General features: G+C 52.2%; 8 protein-coding genes across 8 annotated transcripts; 6 read left to right on the top strand and 2 right to left on the bottom strand.

Annotated features, from left to right (window-relative positions):
* Nucleotides 1–25: 25 nt before the first annotated feature.
* On the top strand, nucleotides 26–951 carry BDZ99DRAFT_399944 (glycoside hydrolase; the record flags this gene model as incomplete). Its single annotated transcript, XM_033716154.1, has 2 exons — nucleotides 26–813; nucleotides 867–951. The coding sequence occupies 2 exons, from the start codon at nucleotides 26–28 to the stop codon at nucleotides 949–951; spliced, it is 873 nt and encodes a 290-aa protein (XP_033570204.1).
* Nucleotides 952–2,082: 1,131 nt separating this feature from the next.
* On the top strand, nucleotides 2,083–3,172 carry BDZ99DRAFT_468223 (uncharacterized protein). Its single transcript, XM_033721198.1, has one exon. It carries the CDS (start codon nucleotides 2,305–2,307, stop codon nucleotides 2,854–2,856), a length of 552 nt encoding a protein of 183 aa, XP_033570205.1. The 5' UTR covers nucleotides 2,083–2,304; the 3' UTR covers nucleotides 2,857–3,172.
* Nucleotides 3,173–3,512: 340 nt separating this feature from the next.
* Nucleotides 3,513–5,508, top strand: BDZ99DRAFT_427176 (FAD dependent oxidoreductase-like protein). The gene is made up of 2 exons (XM_033717149.1): nucleotides 3,513–3,952; nucleotides 4,047–5,508. Exons 1-2 carry the CDS (start codon nucleotides 3,686–3,688, stop codon nucleotides 5,238–5,240), a joined length of 1,461 nt encoding a protein of 486 aa, XP_033570206.1. The 5' UTR covers nucleotides 3,513–3,685; the 3' UTR covers nucleotides 5,241–5,508.
* A 308-nt stretch (nucleotides 5,509–5,816) lies between these two features.
* Nucleotides 5,817–6,894, top strand: BDZ99DRAFT_468224 (class I glutamine amidotransferase-like protein). Its single transcript, XM_033721199.1, has 3 exons — nucleotides 5,817–5,918; nucleotides 6,029–6,501; nucleotides 6,602–6,894. Exons 2-3 carry the CDS (start codon nucleotides 6,067–6,069, stop codon nucleotides 6,830–6,832), a joined length of 666 nt encoding a protein of 221 aa, XP_033570207.1. The 5' UTR covers nucleotides 5,817–5,918; nucleotides 6,029–6,066; the 3' UTR covers nucleotides 6,833–6,894.
* On the bottom strand, nucleotides 6,730–7,875 carry BDZ99DRAFT_169639 (uncharacterized protein). The gene is made up of 2 exons (XM_033712953.1): nucleotides 7,617–7,875; nucleotides 6,730–7,516 (listed from the first exon to the last, which is right to left on the bottom strand). Exon 2 carries the CDS (start codon nucleotides 7,511–7,513, stop codon nucleotides 6,884–6,886), a length of 630 nt encoding a protein of 209 aa, XP_033570208.1. The 5' UTR covers nucleotides 7,514–7,516; nucleotides 7,617–7,875; the 3' UTR covers nucleotides 6,730–6,883.
* Nucleotides 7,876–10,466: 2,591 nt separating this feature from the next.
* Nucleotides 10,467–12,828, top strand: BDZ99DRAFT_453470 (uncharacterized protein). The gene is made up of 6 exons (XM_033718332.1): nucleotides 10,467–10,833; nucleotides 10,884–10,957; nucleotides 11,009–11,466; nucleotides 11,518–11,551; nucleotides 11,605–12,164; nucleotides 12,213–12,828. The coding sequence occupies exons 1-6, from the start codon at nucleotides 10,503–10,505 to the stop codon at nucleotides 12,733–12,735; spliced, it is 1,980 nt and encodes a 659-aa protein (XP_033570209.1). The 5' UTR covers nucleotides 10,467–10,502; the 3' UTR covers nucleotides 12,736–12,828.
* Nucleotides 12,829–13,187: 359 nt separating this feature from the next.
* BDZ99DRAFT_576165 (uncharacterized protein) lies at nucleotides 13,188–16,762 on the bottom strand (the record flags this gene model as incomplete). The annotated part of the gene is made up of 7 exons (XM_033728543.1): nucleotides 13,188–13,294; nucleotides 13,353–13,407; nucleotides 13,463–13,534; nucleotides 13,588–15,158; nucleotides 15,218–15,266; nucleotides 16,508–16,658; nucleotides 16,707–16,762. The coding sequence occupies 7 exons, from the start codon at nucleotides 16,760–16,762 to the stop codon at nucleotides 13,269–13,271; spliced, it is 1,980 nt and encodes a 659-aa protein (XP_033570210.1). The 3' UTR covers nucleotides 13,188–13,268.
* A 1,509-nt stretch (nucleotides 16,763–18,271) lies between these two features.
* BDZ99DRAFT_503296 (uncharacterized protein) lies at nucleotides 18,272–19,609 on the top strand (the record flags this gene model as incomplete). Its single annotated transcript, XM_033723953.1, has 2 exons — nucleotides 18,272–18,581; nucleotides 18,713–19,609. The coding sequence occupies 2 exons, from the start codon at nucleotides 18,272–18,274 to the stop codon at nucleotides 19,429–19,431; spliced, it is 1,029 nt and encodes a 342-aa protein (XP_033570211.1). The 3' UTR covers nucleotides 19,432–19,609.
* Nucleotides 19,610–20,468: the final 859 nt, after the last annotated feature.

A 20,468-nucleotide genomic window follows, 5' to 3' on the forward strand; every position in this document is an offset into this window, starting at 1 on the left:
TGTATAATCTTTTTGTATAATCACAATGCGCGCCTCCACATTCGCTTCGCTGCTCGCTGCGCTCTCCGGCTTCTCCGGCGCTGAGGCATACTGGAAGGGCTTCAACGTGGGGGCAACCAACCCTGATGGCTCTTGCAAGACCACTGCGGACTGGAAGACTGTCTTCACGACTCTGAAAGGCCTTCCTGGAGCATTCACTTCCGTCCGCGTTTACGCTTCCTCCGACTGCAACACGCTCGCTAATGCCGTTCCCGCGGCTGTGGACACTGGAACTGGAATCTTGGTTGGTGTGTGGACCGAGGACGACGCTCACTTCGAGGCCGAGAAGCAGGCGCTTTTGAGTGCTATTCAAGAGCATGGATCCGACTGGATCATTGCTGTTGGTGTTGGCAGCGAGGATCTCTACCGCGGCGATACAACGGCCGACAAGCTCGCTTCTCAGATCAATGATGTCCGCGGCATGATTCGCTCCGTTGGTGCTAACCAGGACGTCGGACACGTTGACACCTGGACCGCGTGGGTCAAATCAGAGAATAACGCCGTCATCTTGGCATCCGACTTTGTTGGAACGGACGGCTACCCCTACTTCCAAGGCGCCGAGATCCAGAACGGCGCCAACGTCTTCTGGGACTCTGTGCAGGCGACGCGCGATACTGTTAACGCCGTCAAGCCTGGAACCTGGGTGTGGATTACCGAGACTGGATGGCCGGTTAGCGGTGCCAACTTCGATGCGTCTGTCGCTTCTGTGTCGAATGCGCAGGCATACTGGACCAACGTGGCTTGCGCTGCTTTTGAGCAAGCTCACACTTTCTGGTAAGTGTTCCGAATGCTTCACACGCTTGAGGACCGTCAGCTGACTCCATTAGGTATGCGTACCAAGACTACCAGGCATCGCCGTCGTTCGGTGTCGTGGATGCGAACAGGAACCCAGTCTACAACCTTGCTTGCTAGAAGAATGTCCCTAAAAAGCTGGAATGATATGATACTACTGCTACAAAACCTGAGGGTAATAATATGAGAGATCGGAATCAGAATGTACGCTATACTAGACATTTTTGGAGTCAAAAGTGTACCTTGATGAAATTGATATGTATAATGAACGTTGATCTATTCTGTATTCGTTAAGAGATAGCGCACGAGACCCGTGGATATTCCTTGATCTAAACGCGCACTACAATGAAACTGGCATAACCAGCCGATGATCTTTGCGGCTGCCGTTAGTGAATGCACTGAACTTTCCAGAACTCTAAGCGAGCGAAGTCGGGATGTCCACGCGTCCCTTGCCCGCCAACCGTTCGGATGCGGTAGTGTGGTAGTAGGGCTGCGTTCTAAATTGGGTGCTCAATCTGTGGGTCGAAGTGACGATCCGGTTCCGACGGCAGAAGCCATGTGACGATGCAGTGGGTCTGCGAACCGAATGCTGTCTTGATCTTGGAATGTTTCAAGGTTTGGCAAGCGGGAGACTTTGGAGAATGATGGGGGTAAAGAAGTGGAGTGGTTGGGGAAGGTTGGCTCAGGATATTGTGTGCATATGCAGATATTGCGTGCCTCGAAGTTGTGAGACTTCAGTGTGTAACAGTCGTACAGTAGCGGCGAGCGCTTTCATGTGCCTGTCTGCGACGTCTATGTAATACTGTCGCAACGGCACGGCTATGGCCGAAAGAAACGATCAACGGCGGCGTGGGATCTGCAGAGCCTCAGCCCTTGATGCATGAGAATTGCATCAGTCCCAAGAAAGCGACTCGGTGTGGTCTCGACGCGATGACACAGCGTCTGCGGCCAAGCCGAAACGGGTTCCGGTCAAGCTGGGCGCGGTCAGCGATTGGGCCAGCGGCGTCTGTTTATCGCAGCGGAGTCCGGCAGGCTGGCTGGTGGTGAGTGGAGATGCGCTGGCCTTGCATGGGAGTGCAGAACCCGACCGTCTCCCCGCAGATGCCAATGTCACACTTCGCGACTGTCGGTGAACTGGCGGCCTGTGAAGCCCTTTTTCAGCCCTATGTCCTTGCAACGCAGCCTGCGATTGGCTACGACCGGCCAAACTCACCGATGGGCCTCTGCATGCCCGTGGTATGCGCCAAGCTGCCTACGTGGGGAGTGTGATCAGGACAAGTATCGCCAGCTTGACTTGGCGACTTAAAACAAGACGCCGCTTCCTCCCTACGCCGTATATCTGTCCGAACATCTCTCAGGCGACTATTTGACTGCGGCACTCCTCGCACTGCCTCTTGCTTTCTGATCCTCTCAATCATCCATCCCTCGCTACCCCGCATTGCAGGATACCCCACCAAACACTGTTTGGGATCGATGCCTGTGCTCCCATCCACTGTTTCGAAACCACCTCCTCCAATTCAGACGCTGGCTACTTCTTCCAGCGAGTCCCAAGCCTCAATGGCTCCAACATCTCCTGCTGAGCCCTCTCCCGCCTCCTTCATGTCGCGCCGCAGCACTCAAGGCTCAGCGTCGTCGACGATCTCCCCGGTCGAGGCGACCTTCTTCGAATCAATTGCCTCGAAAGTAAAGCGAGGCCGTTCCCGCAGCCGCTCCCAGCAAGGCGTACCCCGGAACCGATCAAAATCGCCCTTACCACCCGATCATCTGTCCTCATCGTCTTCTGCTCGCACCTCCACCTCGCCGCCAAGGCCTCAGCAAACCCGTCACTTCTCAACCATCAGCCAGGACTCGACTCGATCCAGCAACGATGACTCAAAACGATTTGACCCAACTCCAACGCGGCGCGCTACAGCAAGCAGCGATCCATGGCGAGGACGCCACGCGAACTCGTGGCTCTTCAACGACTTCAGCGTCACAGACCACGCAAAGGACCTCTTCCACCTCGGCAAGAACTCCCGCTCATAAAGCAGCTGAGCAGTGCTCGTCTGTAATCTTCTACTAGATTGTTTGGCTGTGCTGGAACGCTGCTGGATGCTTAGTGCATGCTTCTCGATGAAGCGGAACAGGCCACTGATACACATACTTCTGTGGATAGAACTGTGTCTTCGGGCCAGGACAGAGAGTCGAGCTGGCTCGAGTCAAATTGGTTATCTCTGCAAAAGACTGAGCGATATTTTTCTTTCGTTCTAACGATTCAGACGTTTAGTTGGGACGGTGCGGTGATTTAAGGATGGGCTTTTCTTTCTCTTGTTGGAAACGTGGTATCTTTGAATGAACGGCCTGGATGCTTTCATCTACCATGATGTATACTAGTCTAGTCTGATACCCCTGCAAGAGATATATTACGAATGTCATAGAGAGCAGCTAATCGCCTCGTCCGTGTGCATTGAAGACACCCCGTGTTTGATAATGGTAACGTTTTGAGTGATAAACCTGCTATTATTAGGAAATGAGGATCACTAGGAGCCGCATAGCCCTGCGGCGTAAGGAGTGGGGGTGGGGTATTGGACGCCTGTATGCCTGATTTGAAGGTTGTAGAAAGAGGAGGAAGTTGCGTGACAAGTCCGAGCTCCTCGTCCCTCAAACTCTCTTTCTTCGTTCATCGTTACCCACCTTGACACTCACGATATCATCCACTCCGACTCCGGCTGCTAACTTCGGAGTGCTTCACGCTGGAAAGACGTCCTTACTCCGACCATCAGGCTCCACAACGGTACATAAGGCCGACGAAACGCATCATGTCGAGCCCCGCACACTCTTACGCAGCCTCCCCCCTCATCTACAACCACCCACCATGACAGACACTGGCTCTACGGACCATGTTCGAGCAACCTTACCAACGCCGGTTTCTACGGCATCATTCTGGCACAGCGAGCCATCCGAGTTCCTTTTTGGACACAGAACAACCGACGATCTACCAGCGGCAGCAGACATTGTCATCGTAGGAAGCGGCATAACAGGAGCATCCATCGCCCGATTCCTTGCAGAAGATGAACGGGCAAAGGGCAAGAGCATTGTCATGCTGGAGGCGAGAGAGGCATGCTGGGGGGCTACGGGAAGGGTGAGTTCGCCATACACCCTCGATAAAACGAAGCTTGAGCCACCGCTTTGGTCAATACATGCAACATCTGCTGATTTGCGACAACTTCCCACAGAATGGAGGCCACTGCCAGCCACTCCTCTTCGACCGCGGTCCCGAAGTCGCAGCCTTCGAGCTGAAAAACGTTCACGCCGTTCAATCCTACATCGAAGCCCACAACGTCCCCTGCGAATGGCGCAGTGTGTCTGGATGCCGTACCTTCTGGAAAGAAGACCTGATCCAAGAAGCAGAAGAAGCGATCAAAGAGCTTAAAGAAGCAGCCCCAGACATCGGCAAAATGGTCACAATAATCAAAGACGCCGCCGAACTAGCCAAACACCGCGTGCACCCCTCCTGCACCGGCGCAACCCTCACTGAAGGCGCTGCCAGCCTCTGGCCCTATAAATACGTTACTTTCATCCTCGAGAAGCTCGTGAAAGAAGGCATTTTAAACCTCCAAACCACTACTCCCGTCACCTCCATTACCTCAACTCCTTCGACCTTCGCGTCCAACAACAACCCCCCAAAGCCCCTATACACTCTCCATACCCCCCGCGGCCCCATCTCAACAACCACCCTCCTCCTCGCCACAAACGGCTACACTTCCTCCCTCCTCCCCTCCTTCGCCGACCTAATCGTCCCCGTACGCGGCACCATGTCCGCCCTGCTCCCCCCTCCCGCCGCCACCCTCCTCCCAAACTCGTACGGCATGGTCGGCGCCCTCGACCAGCCCAAAACCGCCGACGACTACCTCGTCCAGCGGCCCTACTCCGGCGTCCCAAACCCCGCCGCCCACTACATGTTCGGCGGCGGCCGCGGCGCCAGCTCGCTCCCCTGCATCGGCGTCAGCGACGACTCGGTCCTCGACACCGGCGCCGCCGCATACCTCCGCACCGCGCTGCCCAAAGTCCTCGATCTCGGGCCGGACAGCAAGCCTGGCGATGAGCTGGAGGCGGTGCAGCAGTGGACGGGGATTATGGGGTACTCACGCGACGACCACCCGTGGGTGGGCGCGGTGCCGGATATGCCCGGTGTGTGGCTGGCGGGGGGGTATACGGGGCACGGGATGCCGAATGGGAGTCTGTGCGGGAAGGCGGTGGTGGGGATGGCGTTGGCGGCGTTGGAAGGGAAGGGGGAGGGGGTTGGGGAGGCGATGGTGGACAGGGGGGAGATGCCGAGGGCGTATTTGATTAGTAAAGAGAGGATTGAGCGGACGAGGAGGCTGCCGACGGTTGAGGTGCAGGATCTGCAGGGAGGGTTTAGGGTGTAGAGAGGTGTAGAGGGTAAAGGGGAGATGGTAGATAGTAGATGAGAATTGGTAGATAGGGGTTAGGAGGTACGCTTCGGGGCATAGATTGTGGTTTCGTCAGTACATCTGTAACATCTTCGCACAGCGCGCCCTACGTGCTCCCACTTTCCCTCGTGTTCTGCGTAAAGACTCCCCTTTCAAGTATACTAAAGCGGGTGCTTGGCTAGTACAGAGCGTATATAGCGTATTCATTCGTAAACTGGCAGGTAAATGGCGTGAACAATCTACCCAACGCATTTCTTCATCGGGGCATCCACTTACAGCGATTCGTCAATTCCATGATCAAAGGGCGCACCAAACTACCCTTTTGCGGTCAAGTATACTACCGCTAGCGTGGAATTGCTACAAGGATCCACCTATCACGAGTACCGCATATCGAGGTCCTCTAGCATGCGACCCAGTCGGCATAACCGATTTCGTTCGCAGCGTTTGCGGCTGGGATCTGGGCTTATTTGGCTTAGTCATTCGGGGCTGACGGTGGGGTATGTTTGCGTGTATAAGAAGCATGACAGCCCGTTGTTTGAAGCTGCCATACATCTTGCGCTTTCCCGTTTTTTGATTCAGTTGATATTTCCACGTTAAATTGGACGGACTTGGTCGGTTCTTGTAGACTCCGAGGCTATTAGATACAGTATAAAAGTACGTTCAAGACTAGAGTATTTTTGTACTCTTTCCATCTCTACTCCTCATCAATCAATATACATTGTCAGCGCCTCTGTCCTTGCTCCTCATCCTGATATCCCATCTAGCATCCTCTATCCCAAAGCAACATCTTCAATCTTCAACAATGTCCTCCCCCCTCCCCAAATCCTACGGCCTCGTCCTCTTCCCCGGCTTCCAAGCCCTCGACGCCTTCGGTCCCCTCGACGTCCTCAACGTCCTCTCAATCTCACATCCCCTCTCCCTCTCCATCCTCGCCTCCACCCTCGCGCCCGTGCCCACCAACAGCCCGGCCAACGGCAAGCTCTCCCCCAACTTCGGCGAGTCCGTCGTGCCGACGCACACGTTCGCGAACCCCCCGGCCGATCTGGAAGTGCTGATCGTGCCGGGGGGTTTTGGGCTGCGGAACGAGGCGGTGGTGGAGGAACTGGCGCAGTTCCTGAAGGGGGCGTATCCGAAGTTGAGGTATGTGCTGACGGTTTGCACGGGGAGCGTGCCGTTGGCGCAGAGTGGAGTGTTGGAGGGGCGGAAGGCGACTACGAATAAGAAGGCGTGGGTTTGGGTGAGTTTTCCCTTCGAAAAGGGTTTTTTTTTTCCGTATTTTTGCTGTGTGGAGGGCGCCATTGGGACTAGCATGGATTGAGATTCTGACGTATGGGCAGGCGACGTCGCCGTTTCCGAAGGTGGACTGGGTTCACAAGGCGCGATGGGTAGTGGATGGGAACATCTGGACCGGCTCGGGCGTGTCGGCGGGTATAGATTTGGTCCTCGCGTTCGTGGAGGAGGTGTATGGGGCGGCGAAGGCGAAGGAGCTGACGATCGGGATTGAGTATGATAGACATGAGGATCCGAGTTATGATCCGTTTGCGGATATTTGGAAAGTCACAGAGTGAATCTGGGACACTGCTTAGTCGATAGAAAAGGTACCCGTAATGTTATACCTCTCAGCCGTAACTGATGACGCTTTGGCCTCCGACTTTGATTGAGGATACCGCTGGAAGCTCCCAGCTGGTGAAGTTGGATGGCAGTTCTGCCATTTGCGGGATGGGCTCGATGCTTGGGAGCTCTGCTGGTGGTGCAGGTTCGTCTTCCCAATCATTTTCGACCTTTTGGTCGGTCCATTTGTGCCGTATCAGTTTGCCCTTTTGATCGATTGCAAATACATATAACCCTTCAGGCGACTCGAGAAACCGCAGAGATGTGGGTGATGCCTTTTCTTGAGATGATAGCTGGACGACGCATTGCTCATCTACCTCCCTCTTGCAACCGATACCACCCTTTACGGCACCAGCCAGACTGAGGATTTTGATTTTGCCACCTTCTTCAAGCACAGCTACAAGGCCACCGTTCGAGGTCACGGTCCCCACAAGATATTTGGCGCGTAGGCTAGTGAGGTCGTGTTCTAGATCTGGCGGCATTGTGACTGGACATGGCGCAACAGGACTGATGTATGACCACTCCCCTCGTCCGTTATTGGCGGCTCGCTCGAACGATGGCGAAGTCGTCGTAAGGATGTAAGGCCGCCTTGAGGGAGCAAAGAATAGTGTCGCCGATGTCACGCCGTAAGAAACCATAGACTATGTACAATTAACTGCGGTCAAATGAAGAGATAATGTGAGAGGTTGGAAGAGTGAAGCCGCAAGGTGATCGTAGAAGATATTAACGCAAGTCACATACCTTGGTGTACTCTCTTTCAACTCTGAACGGATGACCTTTTGGTTGCCCATTATTTGATAGCCGCCATATGAGCACCACGTTGTTGTTCGTGATACAGATCAACTTGCTTTTGTCTGGGCTGAAGCTAACCCCTTTGAGAAGGCCGCCAGCGAGAGGATCCGGACGACTTCTATAAAACCTCTCCAGCTTGGGCTCAAGCCTTCTGCGGTTATTATGCTTCTTGAAATGGAAGAGCTTAATGTCGCCAATGAAACCATTGAGGCCTCGGACAATCCCGCCACCAACGGCAATCCACACTTGATCTTTACCTTCATGAATGGCAAGGCAGCTTGGCTCCCACCGGTGTCCTCCAGCTTCTTGTTCGGACAGCTGACATTGTCCGACGGGTTGTGTCGCATTTGGGAGGTTGAGATGATGGTACTCATGGACTTCTAGGCCGCGGCCATTGGTGAACGCAAGGAAACAGTTAGATAGTACTGCATCCTTCATATAACTCTGAGGTCGAATCAACTCCAATCCAGCCTGCAACTTCTTACCATGGGATAGATAACGCGTATCGTAAAGCACAACTCGGTCGTCGCTTTGGAGAAATGCAGCTTCGCAATTTGGCGAGAGCCCGGAGTTGATGCAATCCACTCGAGAAGACGTTAAGAATTTACGTGCTTTTTCCCGAGGCCTTTGTAGTTTGACTAATACAGTCTCTATATTTGATGATCGCTGCATAGATTCGATGCCGTTTTCGTTCCATCCATCGCGCCGGATACGGTACTGGGGACCTTCTTCGGACACAAGGCTCCCCGATGATGATAAAGCTTGAGAGTGGCGTCGATCTCTGACATACTGGCCCCTTTCCTGGAGGATGCACTGGCTGATGGCTTGGACTTCGGCTCGGAGCTGCTGTGCGGGTTGTTGCACGTGACTGCGACGAGGATGTGAAGCAACCGTATGTATGTCTCTTGAGCAGTCATCATGGTTGCCTGCGTTGATTAGAAGTACCTCTATCTTTACCAAAGTTAGCCTATCGATACTTTAATGAGAACGGACACAGAAGGAGATAATTAAAAGACATGTACATAGTTAGAGTACATGCTTGTTCAATCAAGGGATGATATACTTACTGCCTTCCAGCGAACCCTTCGCTCGTCCGCAATGGCGATCGTACGGCCCATGAGATTCCAGAATGGTTGGGGGAGGTCTCCGATCTCAAGGATCCCACTTAACTGTCGAGCACATTCTAGAATGCCGCAAAGATAGGTAGTGATATCGAGCGCAGCAAAAGTAGCCATTGGGGTGAGAGAACTAGGAGATTGAGGTGCTAGAACCATATCAAGCTCATCGGTGACTACTTGGGAAACCTTCTCCAGAACCATCTTTGCAAAGTTCTGCACCCCTTGGAGCATTGGAGCAGGTTGTCGGCGCCCTGATGCTCGTACGTTAGAGCCTAAGGTGACGGTAGAAAGCAGATGCAAAGCAACGGTCAGCCGGGCAAGCTCTTGAACGGTGGCGAGGATATGAAGCTTGTCGGATAAGTGGTGCCAGAATTCAGACAGTCGTCGTTCGATCTCTTGGAAGCATTCTGTTGTTTGCGCTCTGACGCGGTGTTCAGAGTCCTGCTACCTGTTAGTGCATATTTCAACTGAGAAAGCTCACAACATACGGTAGGGACTGCTTGAAACGCAAAAGAAATCCATTGTCTTAATGGATTTACCACAGAGGCCGGCAGCGGCGATGCAGTTAACTGATCAAAGTCGAGTGCAACTCGGAGGAGATACGACGTCTGCGCAATACGGAAGTTGTCTACAGTGAGTGGCTGATGGATGATGCGGAGCCCCTGCTGAAGCTCGTTCTCAAATCGGCGAAGTAGATGGTTGCGTTGGATATCCGGAGGATTTTGGGAGTCTTGGACATGGAGTAGAGTCAGGATAGAAAGGAGGACTCGAAGGAGTAGCACAATCTCCAGACGAGTAGGCCCGGAAACCCGCTCGACCAAGCACTCGACGACTTGGCCGAGCAGTGCTTGCAGCCGCGCTTGCAGCCATGTATCGACGCTGTTCCGGCGGGCGCCTTCAACGCGCAGGAGAGTCTGTGGTTGTCCATATTCAAGGCAGAGGTATTCGTGGCTCAGAAGTTGTTGGAGCTCGTTCAGTGTCTGGCGGTCGAAGCTTCGTGCCGCAAGGGCGTCCCTGCGCGACTCGAGGACCTGGCGGCGAACTGCAACATCCTCTATCATCCATCCTCTATACCACTCAACATTCTGTTCGAGGTAGCGCTCACGCTGGTTGAGAGCCATTTCGACGACAACAAGAGGTATAGGAAGGTCAGAACACGCAGAACGACGCTCCGAGAGCTCTACAGCCCCCTTTGTTGGATTTTAGCAGAAGGCTGTCTTAGAAGACGTCCACGCGTCTCGATATCGATTGCTCCAGGCTCTAGTGAGGGCTGAGACTGCTCGCCTGCCTCTGGCCGGCCGACATGGACTCCGTATTGATTGGGGCGAAGCAGATAGCCTTGGCCCCCGCATGCAAGCCACAGCGCGTTCTCCCCACGCCCGGAGGCGTGATGCTAGTCCACTGATAGGCCCTATCAACAGAAAGGAGATGCCGGTGACCAGGCTGGGACTAATATTTCGAAGCCACCGAGGCGCATTCCACGACAGCTCATCGCATGTGGCGCCATAGCCTCGTTGCTTCACCGGCGTTTCTCAGCCTTGTCGCTTCGTTTGGTCACTTGCGGACTTAGCTATGGTGTTTGATCATGCTGGCGAGACCTGTCTCTCAGCCTTTTCCTTTAGTTCATATACCTTGTTGATTCCCTATTTCTTGGGTCAGCTCTCATCTTTTCAACGGCCTCGTGATTGTCTACGGAGTACCCTCGCTTCATCTTATCATGGCGGATACCCCAATGCAGAATGAACACTCTCGCAGCTCTATCGAACTGTCTGTTCGCGGAAAGTCAGGAAGTGTAGTTCAATCTGGTGTTAATGAGGCCGATGTCGACTCTGAACACAGCAACGATGGCTGGTTCGACAACGTAGCTCAATGGATCTTTCATAACGACCATCTCGATCGAGTACTTGAAAAGCATCACATAACAAGCATCGCAATCTCGGGAACCATCGGCATCGGACTATTCATCACGTCTGGCGAGCTTATTGCCGTGTCGGGCTCTGCTGGTTGTGTTTTAGGCTACGCTATTGCAAGCCTAATCGTCGTCGGTGGTGCGTAGCCTGAAGAAAGATTTGTATGGCTATGGCTAATCTCTATGTAGTCTATCGCTGTCTAGCAGAGCTCGTCAGTGTGAGGCCGCTATCAGGAGCCCTCATTGACTATCCTCATACCTTTGTAAGTAACTTGACGCTTTGTAAGCTTCAAATCACTGACAGGGCCTCCCAGGTTGATCCTGCCTTGGGTTTTGCAGTAGCTGTCACCTACTGCCTCGCTCAATGTCTGAGTATGGCTGCCCTCACCTCGGGAGCAGCACGGGTCGCCGACAATTTTGGTCCCTCTGGAAGCCCACCCCTTGACAAAGGCAAGAAGACTGGTATCGTGATTGGACTCGTCACTCTTACCCTCTTCTCAAACATCTGCGGAGTCAAGACCTACGGCCGGATTGAGCGAATTGTCAAGTGGTTTAAGATACTACTCATCCTACTGTTGTGCATCTTAATGATAGTCATTAACCTTGGAGTCGGAGGAGCGAGAATGAAGCCTACGGTCGGCAACTATAGCTCCGAATATGCGTTCACGCCCTATTTCAATCCGGCAGGCTTCAACGACACAACCGCTCATACTCCCCCAACTGGTAATACTGAGGGCATTCCTGGAGGGGGCGGACGCTTTCTGGCAGTCTGGTACGTCACGTGACTTTATCACATCTAACTTCCATTAACAGTCTTTCCTAGGACATCCGTGACTGTCGGCATGTTTGCGTGCATGGTAAGTAATGACTCCGGCACTAATTTTACCATTTTAGCTAACGAAGATCCCAGGGTGGTGACATCGTCGTGGTGACTGCAGGAGAGGCCCGCAGACCTCGAAAAGATTTGCCTACTGCGACGCGATTCATGTACTGGGTCCCATTGGGACTTTACTTCATCACGTCCCTTCTCGTAGGATTCAACATCAACTATACCGATCGTGATCTCTTCCGGATGTATTCCCTCGAGAACACGAACACTTCCCATTCGCCGTTCATCATTGTTGTCAAGTCGACAGCGATCAAAGCCCTACCGGACGTTTTAAATGCTTGCTTTTTGGTATCTGGCTACACTGCTGCCAATACCGCACTTTATGTATCGAGTCGTACCCTCTTTGCAACGGCGCAACTCTACGGCAATACGTTCATTAAATCCACGCTCGGCAGGACTAACAACGGTCATACACCCATTGCAGCCATCGTCTTCTGCTCGTCCTTCGGCTTCCTAGCATTACTGGGACTGGCAGACACTTCCTACAACCAGCCCATCCTAACTTTATCTGCATTCTTCACCGGAGCCGTCGCCTGCGTCTACGCCAGCCAATGCATCGCCTTCCTCCGTTTCAAAGCAGGGTGAGCAACTCATTGCCTTTACCCCCTACTCAACGCTAACATTGACAGGCTTGACCTCCTCCACGAACGCCAAGTCTACTCCCGAGACCGCCCACCCTACACGACAAAGCACTATCGCGCCCACTGGCAGCCCTGGTGGGCATACGTCGGCCTTATAGGCTCCTGCCTGATCGTCTTCTTCTCCGGGTGGCCTGCAATCTACATCCTGAATTCTCGCCACCACCTGACCGCGGACAAGCAACTGAAAACCAATGTCCAGCTTGCAGCAGATTTGATTGGAGCTTATGCGGGCCCTCTTGTATTCTTGACCCTGTATCTCGGATGGAAGTTCTGGCATGGAACGACGGTCCGACCCATTACTGCCCTTGGCGTGCCAGTGTACGTCTTGCAAGAGACCTTCCCGGGTGATGAGGAACCCGATGCGAGCGGCCGTCTCCCAGACGCGGAGAACCTGCGGAGAAGAGGCGCCGCGAGAGGAGTGCCGGGTCAGCCTGGTCCTTATGCACAGCGTGAGCCTACTGTCCAGCGGATGAAGTGGTGGCTGCGGGAGGCCTGGGGCTTGATGAAGTAGGATTCCGCGCGGGCGATGATTGATGAAGCTTTTTGTACATATGATTATGTTGACTTGCGACGTATAAAAACTCGTTTCTTGATTCAGTCTCGTATTTATTACATATATAATGTCTTGTTAACAGTCGGGGCACATGCGTTTATCACTGCTCGGGGCGGTCCGCTGAACATTCATAATTCTGGACATGACGTCAAGTTTGGAGCGGTGGCAATTGAGCTGTCTTTTACTTGACTGGGTATCTAGCAGTCAGCCTACTTCTGAGAGTCGGCCGTGTTGAGTGATTAAGTGGAACTTCAGCAAGGTTATATCCGAGAGCACGAGTCAATATCTCAACTAGCACGTGGTCCGCAATGACACGCGCAAGTCCACTACCTCTATTGCGTGTGTTGCATTCAACTGTGTATGCAGCATGTCACGTGAAGCAGCTGGGTCAATTAGAAGCCGAATCTTAAGGGAAAAAAGTGCAGGGGTATTCGGAATGGATGTAGTATATCGCAAGCTCATACTTGACTACTTCCACATTGACTTTGAAACTATACTGCCGCGCTCAAGAAAACAGCTGAGAGATAACGGTTAGCGAAACGTCCACCAGATGGATAATCCATGTATGAACTTACATATGCAAGAGAAAACGCTCCAAACAGCAGTCAAATAGCTCAACTTGGGTGGACACTATTACAAGTCAGCCAGAACCCCAAAATAGTACTCTTACCGACAAGAAACTTACGTAGTGGTCCTGCGACAGCGTGACAAACCCTACCCAGAGTAGCCACTGGCCAAGGTAAGGTACGATAAGAAGCTATATTCTCAGTCAGTCATTTTAGTCCGCAAAATACACGGGAAGGCGCTTGCCATTGCGTGGTAGGCCAGCCTCCTTGGGATATTTTCGGAAAAGCCCATCTGTACTATGGCCTCCTCCTGCGTCAAAGCCTCGCGTTCCGTTTTTGTCATGAGCTCAGTGCCTGTCGTCCGCGCGGACCTTTTCATTCTCCACGCATTTGAGATTGGCCTGAGCGCTGGTTTCTCACGACTCCACCCAGGAACGAGCTTGCTGAGTACCCAGGCGGGATAGTAGTAAAGCCGAAGGCCCAGACCCCAGATTACGAAGAAGAGTGGGATGACGAAGTCATGAGTAGTCCTGACCGGCGCTAGGATGAAACGGCCAATAGAGTCGAAGCACTGTGTGAAGAAACGAGCGGTCCGCTGGAAGTTTTCGATGAGTTTGCGGCCAACGGGGGTGTAAATGATGAAAGCCCAGCTGAGCGCGAACCCAAGCCCCAAAAGTGCTACAATAGCACCCGCGCACATCATCCGGGCGTCGGATTTGTGAGGGCTTTTCTGCAAGCTGGAGTAGCCATGTCGACGTCCGACATCCGCCGCCCAACCGATGTACACAACTCCAATGATTTGGAGGATCACTTCTGTGAGAGGTAATGCTATGGCGGCTGAAATGTAGTCAGTCGTGTCGAAAAAGAGAGCCCAGACGACGACAGGCCACCCAAGTCTGGGCCTGGCAGTCCAGAGCATGAACAATTTCCCGATTATGACGTCCTCATAGCCAGGCTGTTTTTTCACGTATCTCGCATTGATGTAGGTGGCAATGAGATCGAGAAGGACGCCGAGTATCGCCATGCTTGCCCAGCTTTGACTTCCTTTTCTCCCGCCTAGCGTGCAAGTAACGAACTGGGCGAATTTTCGGTTGGCCAGGATGATTGAGCTACCAAACGTGATAGCGTTCGGAATAGCAAATATCAAAAGTTTTCTTTTTACAGAAGGGCAGGTGCTATTCGTAGTCCAAACGGTGGTATTCGGGGTCCAAACGGTGATATTCGTGGTCCAACCTGTCTGAGCTATATTCTGTGGCTCAAGACTCCACTTCCACGGGATTATACTCAGATATGCCGTCTCACTCGCGTTCTTATGGTTCAGATATGCCGTCTCACTCTCGTTCTTGTCATTCAGATATGCCGTCTCACTCGTGTTCTTGTAGTTCGGCCAAAGTTCTTTCCATGTAGCATTGTATTCCTTCACACGTGCAATAAACGTCCCGTTTATTGAAGAGCTCTTTGAGATGTTCGCAAATACAGAAACATTCCCGAACGCGGCAGAGTTCGCAAATGCACTGCCATCGTCACACATCGGCACTGTCCAGCCGAGATAATCGTCAGGCTGTCGTCCTTCCAGGCAGAGGCCCGGGCAGGCATTTCCGAGAAGCATAACGCAATAACAGTCAGGGCGAGAAATGGTGACGTTGAACGGATTCGAGCAAAGGTAGGCCGAAGAGTACAGCTCGGGACATAATTCGGTGATGTTTTCGACGCAACTTGGGGGATTCTCCTTGAAAATGGAGAGCATCTCTACAGGCGCAGTCGGTGCTGGTTGGAGTACGTCATAAACTCCGTCGTAGGAGGACTTGAAGGTCACTATGCTTGTTAAAGTTCAAAACATTCAATCCCAACCTTGAGTTTCCTGGGGAACTTACAGGTATATCCAGAATAAGATGAAAGCACTGCGTCGACTGGCTGGATACTCTTGTGATGAGTGTAGATGAGGCCTGTGTAGCGTGTTGTCATCAACGGATCCATCGTACACCCGAACGTACTAAAAGGCCCGTCCATAGTACCAGTTTCACAGTCACGAGTATCAAAGTTACTGCAACGTAGTCAGACAGGTTGTCGAACTGGATGAGCATCCTACCATAACATAGTTCCATCTCGTATTTCTGTTCTCGTGTCACGGTGACTATGATCCCAGTCGTCGTAGTTAGCACAGGTTGTAGGGCATGATTCGCCACAGCACATGAGTGTGCCGTGAAAATTGCAAACCTCAGACGATGTGCAGAACAACGGATGTTTCACTAGATAATGAGCTTCCGAAGTTACTTATTGCAACAGTCTAGCGTTACGTACAGTCTCCATCGTAAAATCCGCAATATTGAGACCGATGTGGTAACTCAGAAACTGTAGTTCCCTCCGAAACGAACAAGACTGGGGTTCGAGTAATAATAGCCCTTGGCTTTATAGCGAGAGCTGGGGAGAGGACGTGAATAGAGGTCGCTGAGGGTGCGGCATCTCCTCCAGATTGGAAATGCTGCGCAATGACAGGCAAGTGTAGTTGCTCGATTGGAGTTGCTAGAACCTTATGCATGGAGGTGGATGTATATCGCGGCAAGCCTTGTGCAGGAAATGGTGAAGCAGGAAGCTTCTCGTCTGTAGGAGCGGACGTGCCAAAGCAAGCAAAGAAGAAGAAGACAATCGGAAGGAAGGGCAAGATATTCATTCTATCCATGCTCGTGGAAGTAGATCAACAACTCATACTCGAGGGAGAGTGGCGAGTTACTTAAGCCTCACCTGTGACTGAAGCCTGCAAGCCGCGCTGGAAGTCAGCCTGCGGGGAGAAGGAAGCAGCCCTTTCTTGGCATGCGTGCAGAAGCGGATGCCTTCTCAGCCATGATGATAAGAAGGAAGCCACATGGACACTGGGTTGGCTCGAACAGAGGTGTAGATCGCTGTGTGCTGGCGAAGTGCATGAGCCTTGTGCGTTGAGCGCCGAGCGCCCAGTTCGGATTAGCGCTGTCTGCGCTCGAATCAACACTCTAGCGCCTCAGGCACCGACACACAAGGCTGAACCTCAGCCTAAGTAGCAGCCCATAAATAATACGAGAACCTCCACACACTAGAGTTGTGAGACTCACGACTCCAGGGCGGCGAGAGTGCCTTCTTGGCAGCTTTGTCGCCAAACGCATCTGGCCCGGATTCTGATTCCAACTTACATGGGGCTCGAAACTTGCTGCAGCCGCATTATCATTACCGTTATCAACCGGAATCTGTCTCATATTCTTTCCCTCCTGCTTTGGTCCACCTTCATCGCTGCTCTGCTTAGCCTTATCTTCATACATCTTCTCGTCTTCGCTGGCACCTTCGCTGCTATGCTCAGCGCCGTCCTGCCAGCTAATCTTATCATATACTCACCCACCAAAGCAATCATGAGATCGGCTCAAAACAAGATACCAATGCTTTTCGTGCATCTTATGGAGAGAGTGTCTAATAGTGCGCCCACGACTCACATCAAGCATGCCCTCAGTACCCCAAAAATCCCAACCCACCTTGTTCACGAACGCGCCGTGGCTATCTTTAATCCTGTACCAATCTTCCCCGCGATCTCGTGCGGGCCGGGGCAGGGCCTTAAAGTCTCGCAGATGAGGTTAAGGCGTTTGCCTTTTTTCTTGATGGTGAGCAGCTAAGCGAGACCTAAGAAGAGAAGTCGCAGTTTGGGGACTCGCGGGGAAGTAGGGGTGAGTTTGCTGGAAGTAGAGGGCGAATTAGGTGAAGACGTTGGTATAGTAGCTGGGTCAGTCACGTGACGTAATTGAAATGGATATTTCGGGGCGATTGCTTCAACGACACCTTTTCGCTTCGCTTCTGTTCTTCTCTCTATCCCCACATCTGCACCCTATATTTGTCGTTACCATTAATACAATCAGTCGGGAACTCACGAGAAGACTCTCTCATGCATACTACCGCGACTAGAATCTTGCCTTGGCAGCTTAACCGCACGATATCCTCGCCACACAGATTTGACTGTTCCTCGACTCTTCTACATACGTAGAAGAATCCAAAACTATCTATCGGATCTGGTAATCGACTGGGAAACAACTGGCTAAATTGCTAGGGCCTCGGGCTCTTTGCGCGCACGAATTCTTCAGTCTTGTCGGCCCTCGAACTGGAAGGACATTCTTGCAAGACTACAATCTCAATATAAAACGCGTTCCCAGAGCGCCATGTACGAAAATAGTGTATAGCCCAATTTACGGTGGCGGATCGCTTTTCGAGTGCTATAAATAACGGAACTCCAGACGCACGCTCATGCACTCCGCCGCCGCCAATAGAACTGTGCAGTTGCCGCTAGTCTAATTCAGGTATCCCACCACGACACAGCTTTTAGGGATAACGACATACTCGCGATGGGGACTACTCGGCTTTAAGTGGGCGATGCAGAAGTGTCCGCGGCCTCGATCATCTCTGCCTGTAGGCGAGCTTGCCCGGAGATTGACAGCCCGACAAGCATTTCCATCCACGGCGTTTGCTGTGCCCCACTATATTTAGGTTCAGATTGACAACAGGTGGTGATGTACGTCATTCTCTCCGTCGATCTGCTGGAGACGTGCGGATTGGGCATCTTCACTTCGTCTTGATTGAAAATGATATTCGTGTTTGCGTACTTTCAAGTCTGCGATACCTCTTTCTTCCCACACAACTTCCCAAATTACTTAACGCAAGCGCCCAACTTTATCTCTTGTCAAAAAAAAATGAATCCTTAGGGATCGTCACTTCAAAAAGCAACTTGAGGTCACCGAGACCACGAATTTTTGAAGCTCTCATTGGCCAGCCTTGTCTCCGCCTTGCAGCCACCGTGAGTTCGTCAATAGTTGTTCAGCCTGAACACCTCCCAACAACATAAGTAGGCTGTGTCGTCCCCTCATCCGTCCATCCTCTCTCGGTGCGTTGCCCTACGATATCCTGGTTGACTCTTCACCATGGCTACTATGTCGCCGCATTGCCTCCCCTCTATTTCACTCCTTTTAATAATAGCCTTCCTCGCACCCCTGGTCCTTACAGAATGCTTCTATAAGTACCCGAACGGCGTCGTAAGCTTGAATGATGAGTGGCACGAGTGCCCCAACACCGCAAAAACCCCAGGTGGCCCCCAGCTGTGCTGTGCCGTAAGCGACGAGTGTGGTGAAGACTCGATCTGCTATAACAAGGACCCCAGTTTGAAATCCGGATTCTATCCCGGAGGCTGCACAGATAGTAGCTATGCCGATAGTGTCTGCGAAAAGGCGTGTTGTAAGTACCACACTCTTTCGTTCCAACACCTACCCACTATTCACCCACTCGCATTCGAACGCCAATCCGACTCCTTCATCATTTCCCTATCATCCGGTTAAATCTTTTCTGCAAGGCTGACATTGGGACAGCGGAATTCAAGGCGACTGAGATCATATACAACTACACCGAAAACCTTTGGCATTGCTGCGGTGATCAGTATTGCACCAGTGATCCCCCAACCGACGTAACATTCCAAGCCGTGTCACCAAAACAGTGGTCTGCCCTGCCGCTTACTCAGACGGCGACGGTGGTAACATATGCGTCTTCATCGACAACCCTTCAAACTTCCTCTTCGCCATCTTCATCAACAACCCTCCAAACTTCCTCTTCGCCATCCTCAGCTACGCTGCAATCCTCCTCGCCCTCTCCAACTCCGTCAGCAACTATGTCAGCAACCTGGTCAGCAACCACATCCGCGACCCCTTCGGCAACTACAGCACCTGCAACCGGCGGCCTTAGCAAACCTGCAAAGGCAGGCATTGGGGTTGGCGGTAGCATCGCCGGGCTGTCTGTGCTTGCGTTACTGTTACTTCTACGCCGAGAGAGGGCAAAGCGGATGACGCAGCGGGATACGCAGTGGATTCAGGGGGTACAAGGGCAGCCGCAGGTTCTGAAAGAAGTGATAGCGCCGACTGCGCCAGCGCCAGCGCTGCCAATACGAGGGTGGCAATATTCTCAGACGCCGGGAATGCCAGCATATAGTGAGGCATCATACCATGGGAGGTCGGAGCTGCCGGCGTATGGAGTCATCTCAGAGTTGGGGACAAGTCAAGACGGTGAACATCGTGGAACGGCCTTTGAAGCGTAAAGGAGAGTGCTAGAAGATTGAACCAAGTATCAGCACTTGTAAACAGATTCGGTACATTTTATGGTCAATGTTCCGAAACTTGTGGTATGTTGCATAGTTCTATGCTTAATGTTTTACAATCTGTTTTATTGGAAAAAGATTTAATGTATATAGAAGAACAATAATGCACTTGATGCCCCGTAGGTCATCTTATAAATTATGTATTGAACGTCTGGGGAGTACTGTAGGCGAGGATTATACAGTTCGTATGATTTTATAGTCATGGTAATCATCAGGATGATATAGGGAGCAACAAGACGCCACAAGCCTTTGGTTGTCCAAGTCGCTCACTAGCCAGCCTCACCTCCGCCCAGTAGGCCACCATGCATGCGCCTCTAAGCCTAGCATTTAGCCTGACAGCTCGCCCGCAACGCAATAAGTTTGGCAATGTCCGTCCCCCACCTGCTGGATGGATATCTGATTCCACGATCTCCAAACTGAACCGTGAACGTTCCCTGAGGCCACCATGCCGATGCACCGCCTTCCCCTTAATTATATCTTGCAGGTGCTTCTTCTGACAGACTTGGCTTCCGCGGGTTGGTTCCAATTCGTGAACACGGCGACGGCTCTGAATGCGGCGAAGACGGCATCTACTATAACCCGAATGCTGCGGCGACGATCTCGGAGTACTTGACGGCCGGGTATTATTTAGGGGGATGGCACGAATAGCAACTATGGGGACAACGTGTGTGTTGATACTCGTGGTACGTAAGCTGTCCCTCTATTCCAGTTGCTTGTCTCCAATTGAATTCCTAATGCTTATTTTATTTAAGTTAGCTAAACGCCGCCCCTCAATTCTGTCATGACTTCTTGGTGCGGTACGGAAGCTAGATACGCATTAGTGCCAGAGTCGATTTGAGCGGTCCATCCTTAGAGTTTGTTCCTGACTTAACAGCATTCCACCAATCAGGGGGGTATGGAGCTGCTCGTCCTAACCCGTCACAGAATAGTATTTAAGTGGGGTATTGAGGGGTACTTCACGAGAACAACATCATGTC

Source organism: Mytilinidion resinicola (assembly GCF_010093595.1).
Source record: "Mytilinidion resinicola strain CBS 304.34 unplaced genomic scaffold BDZ99scaffold_27, whole genome shotgun sequence".
NCBI lineage: Eukaryota > Fungi > Ascomycota > Dothideomycetes > Mytilinidiales > Mytilinidiaceae > Mytilinidion > Mytilinidion resinicola.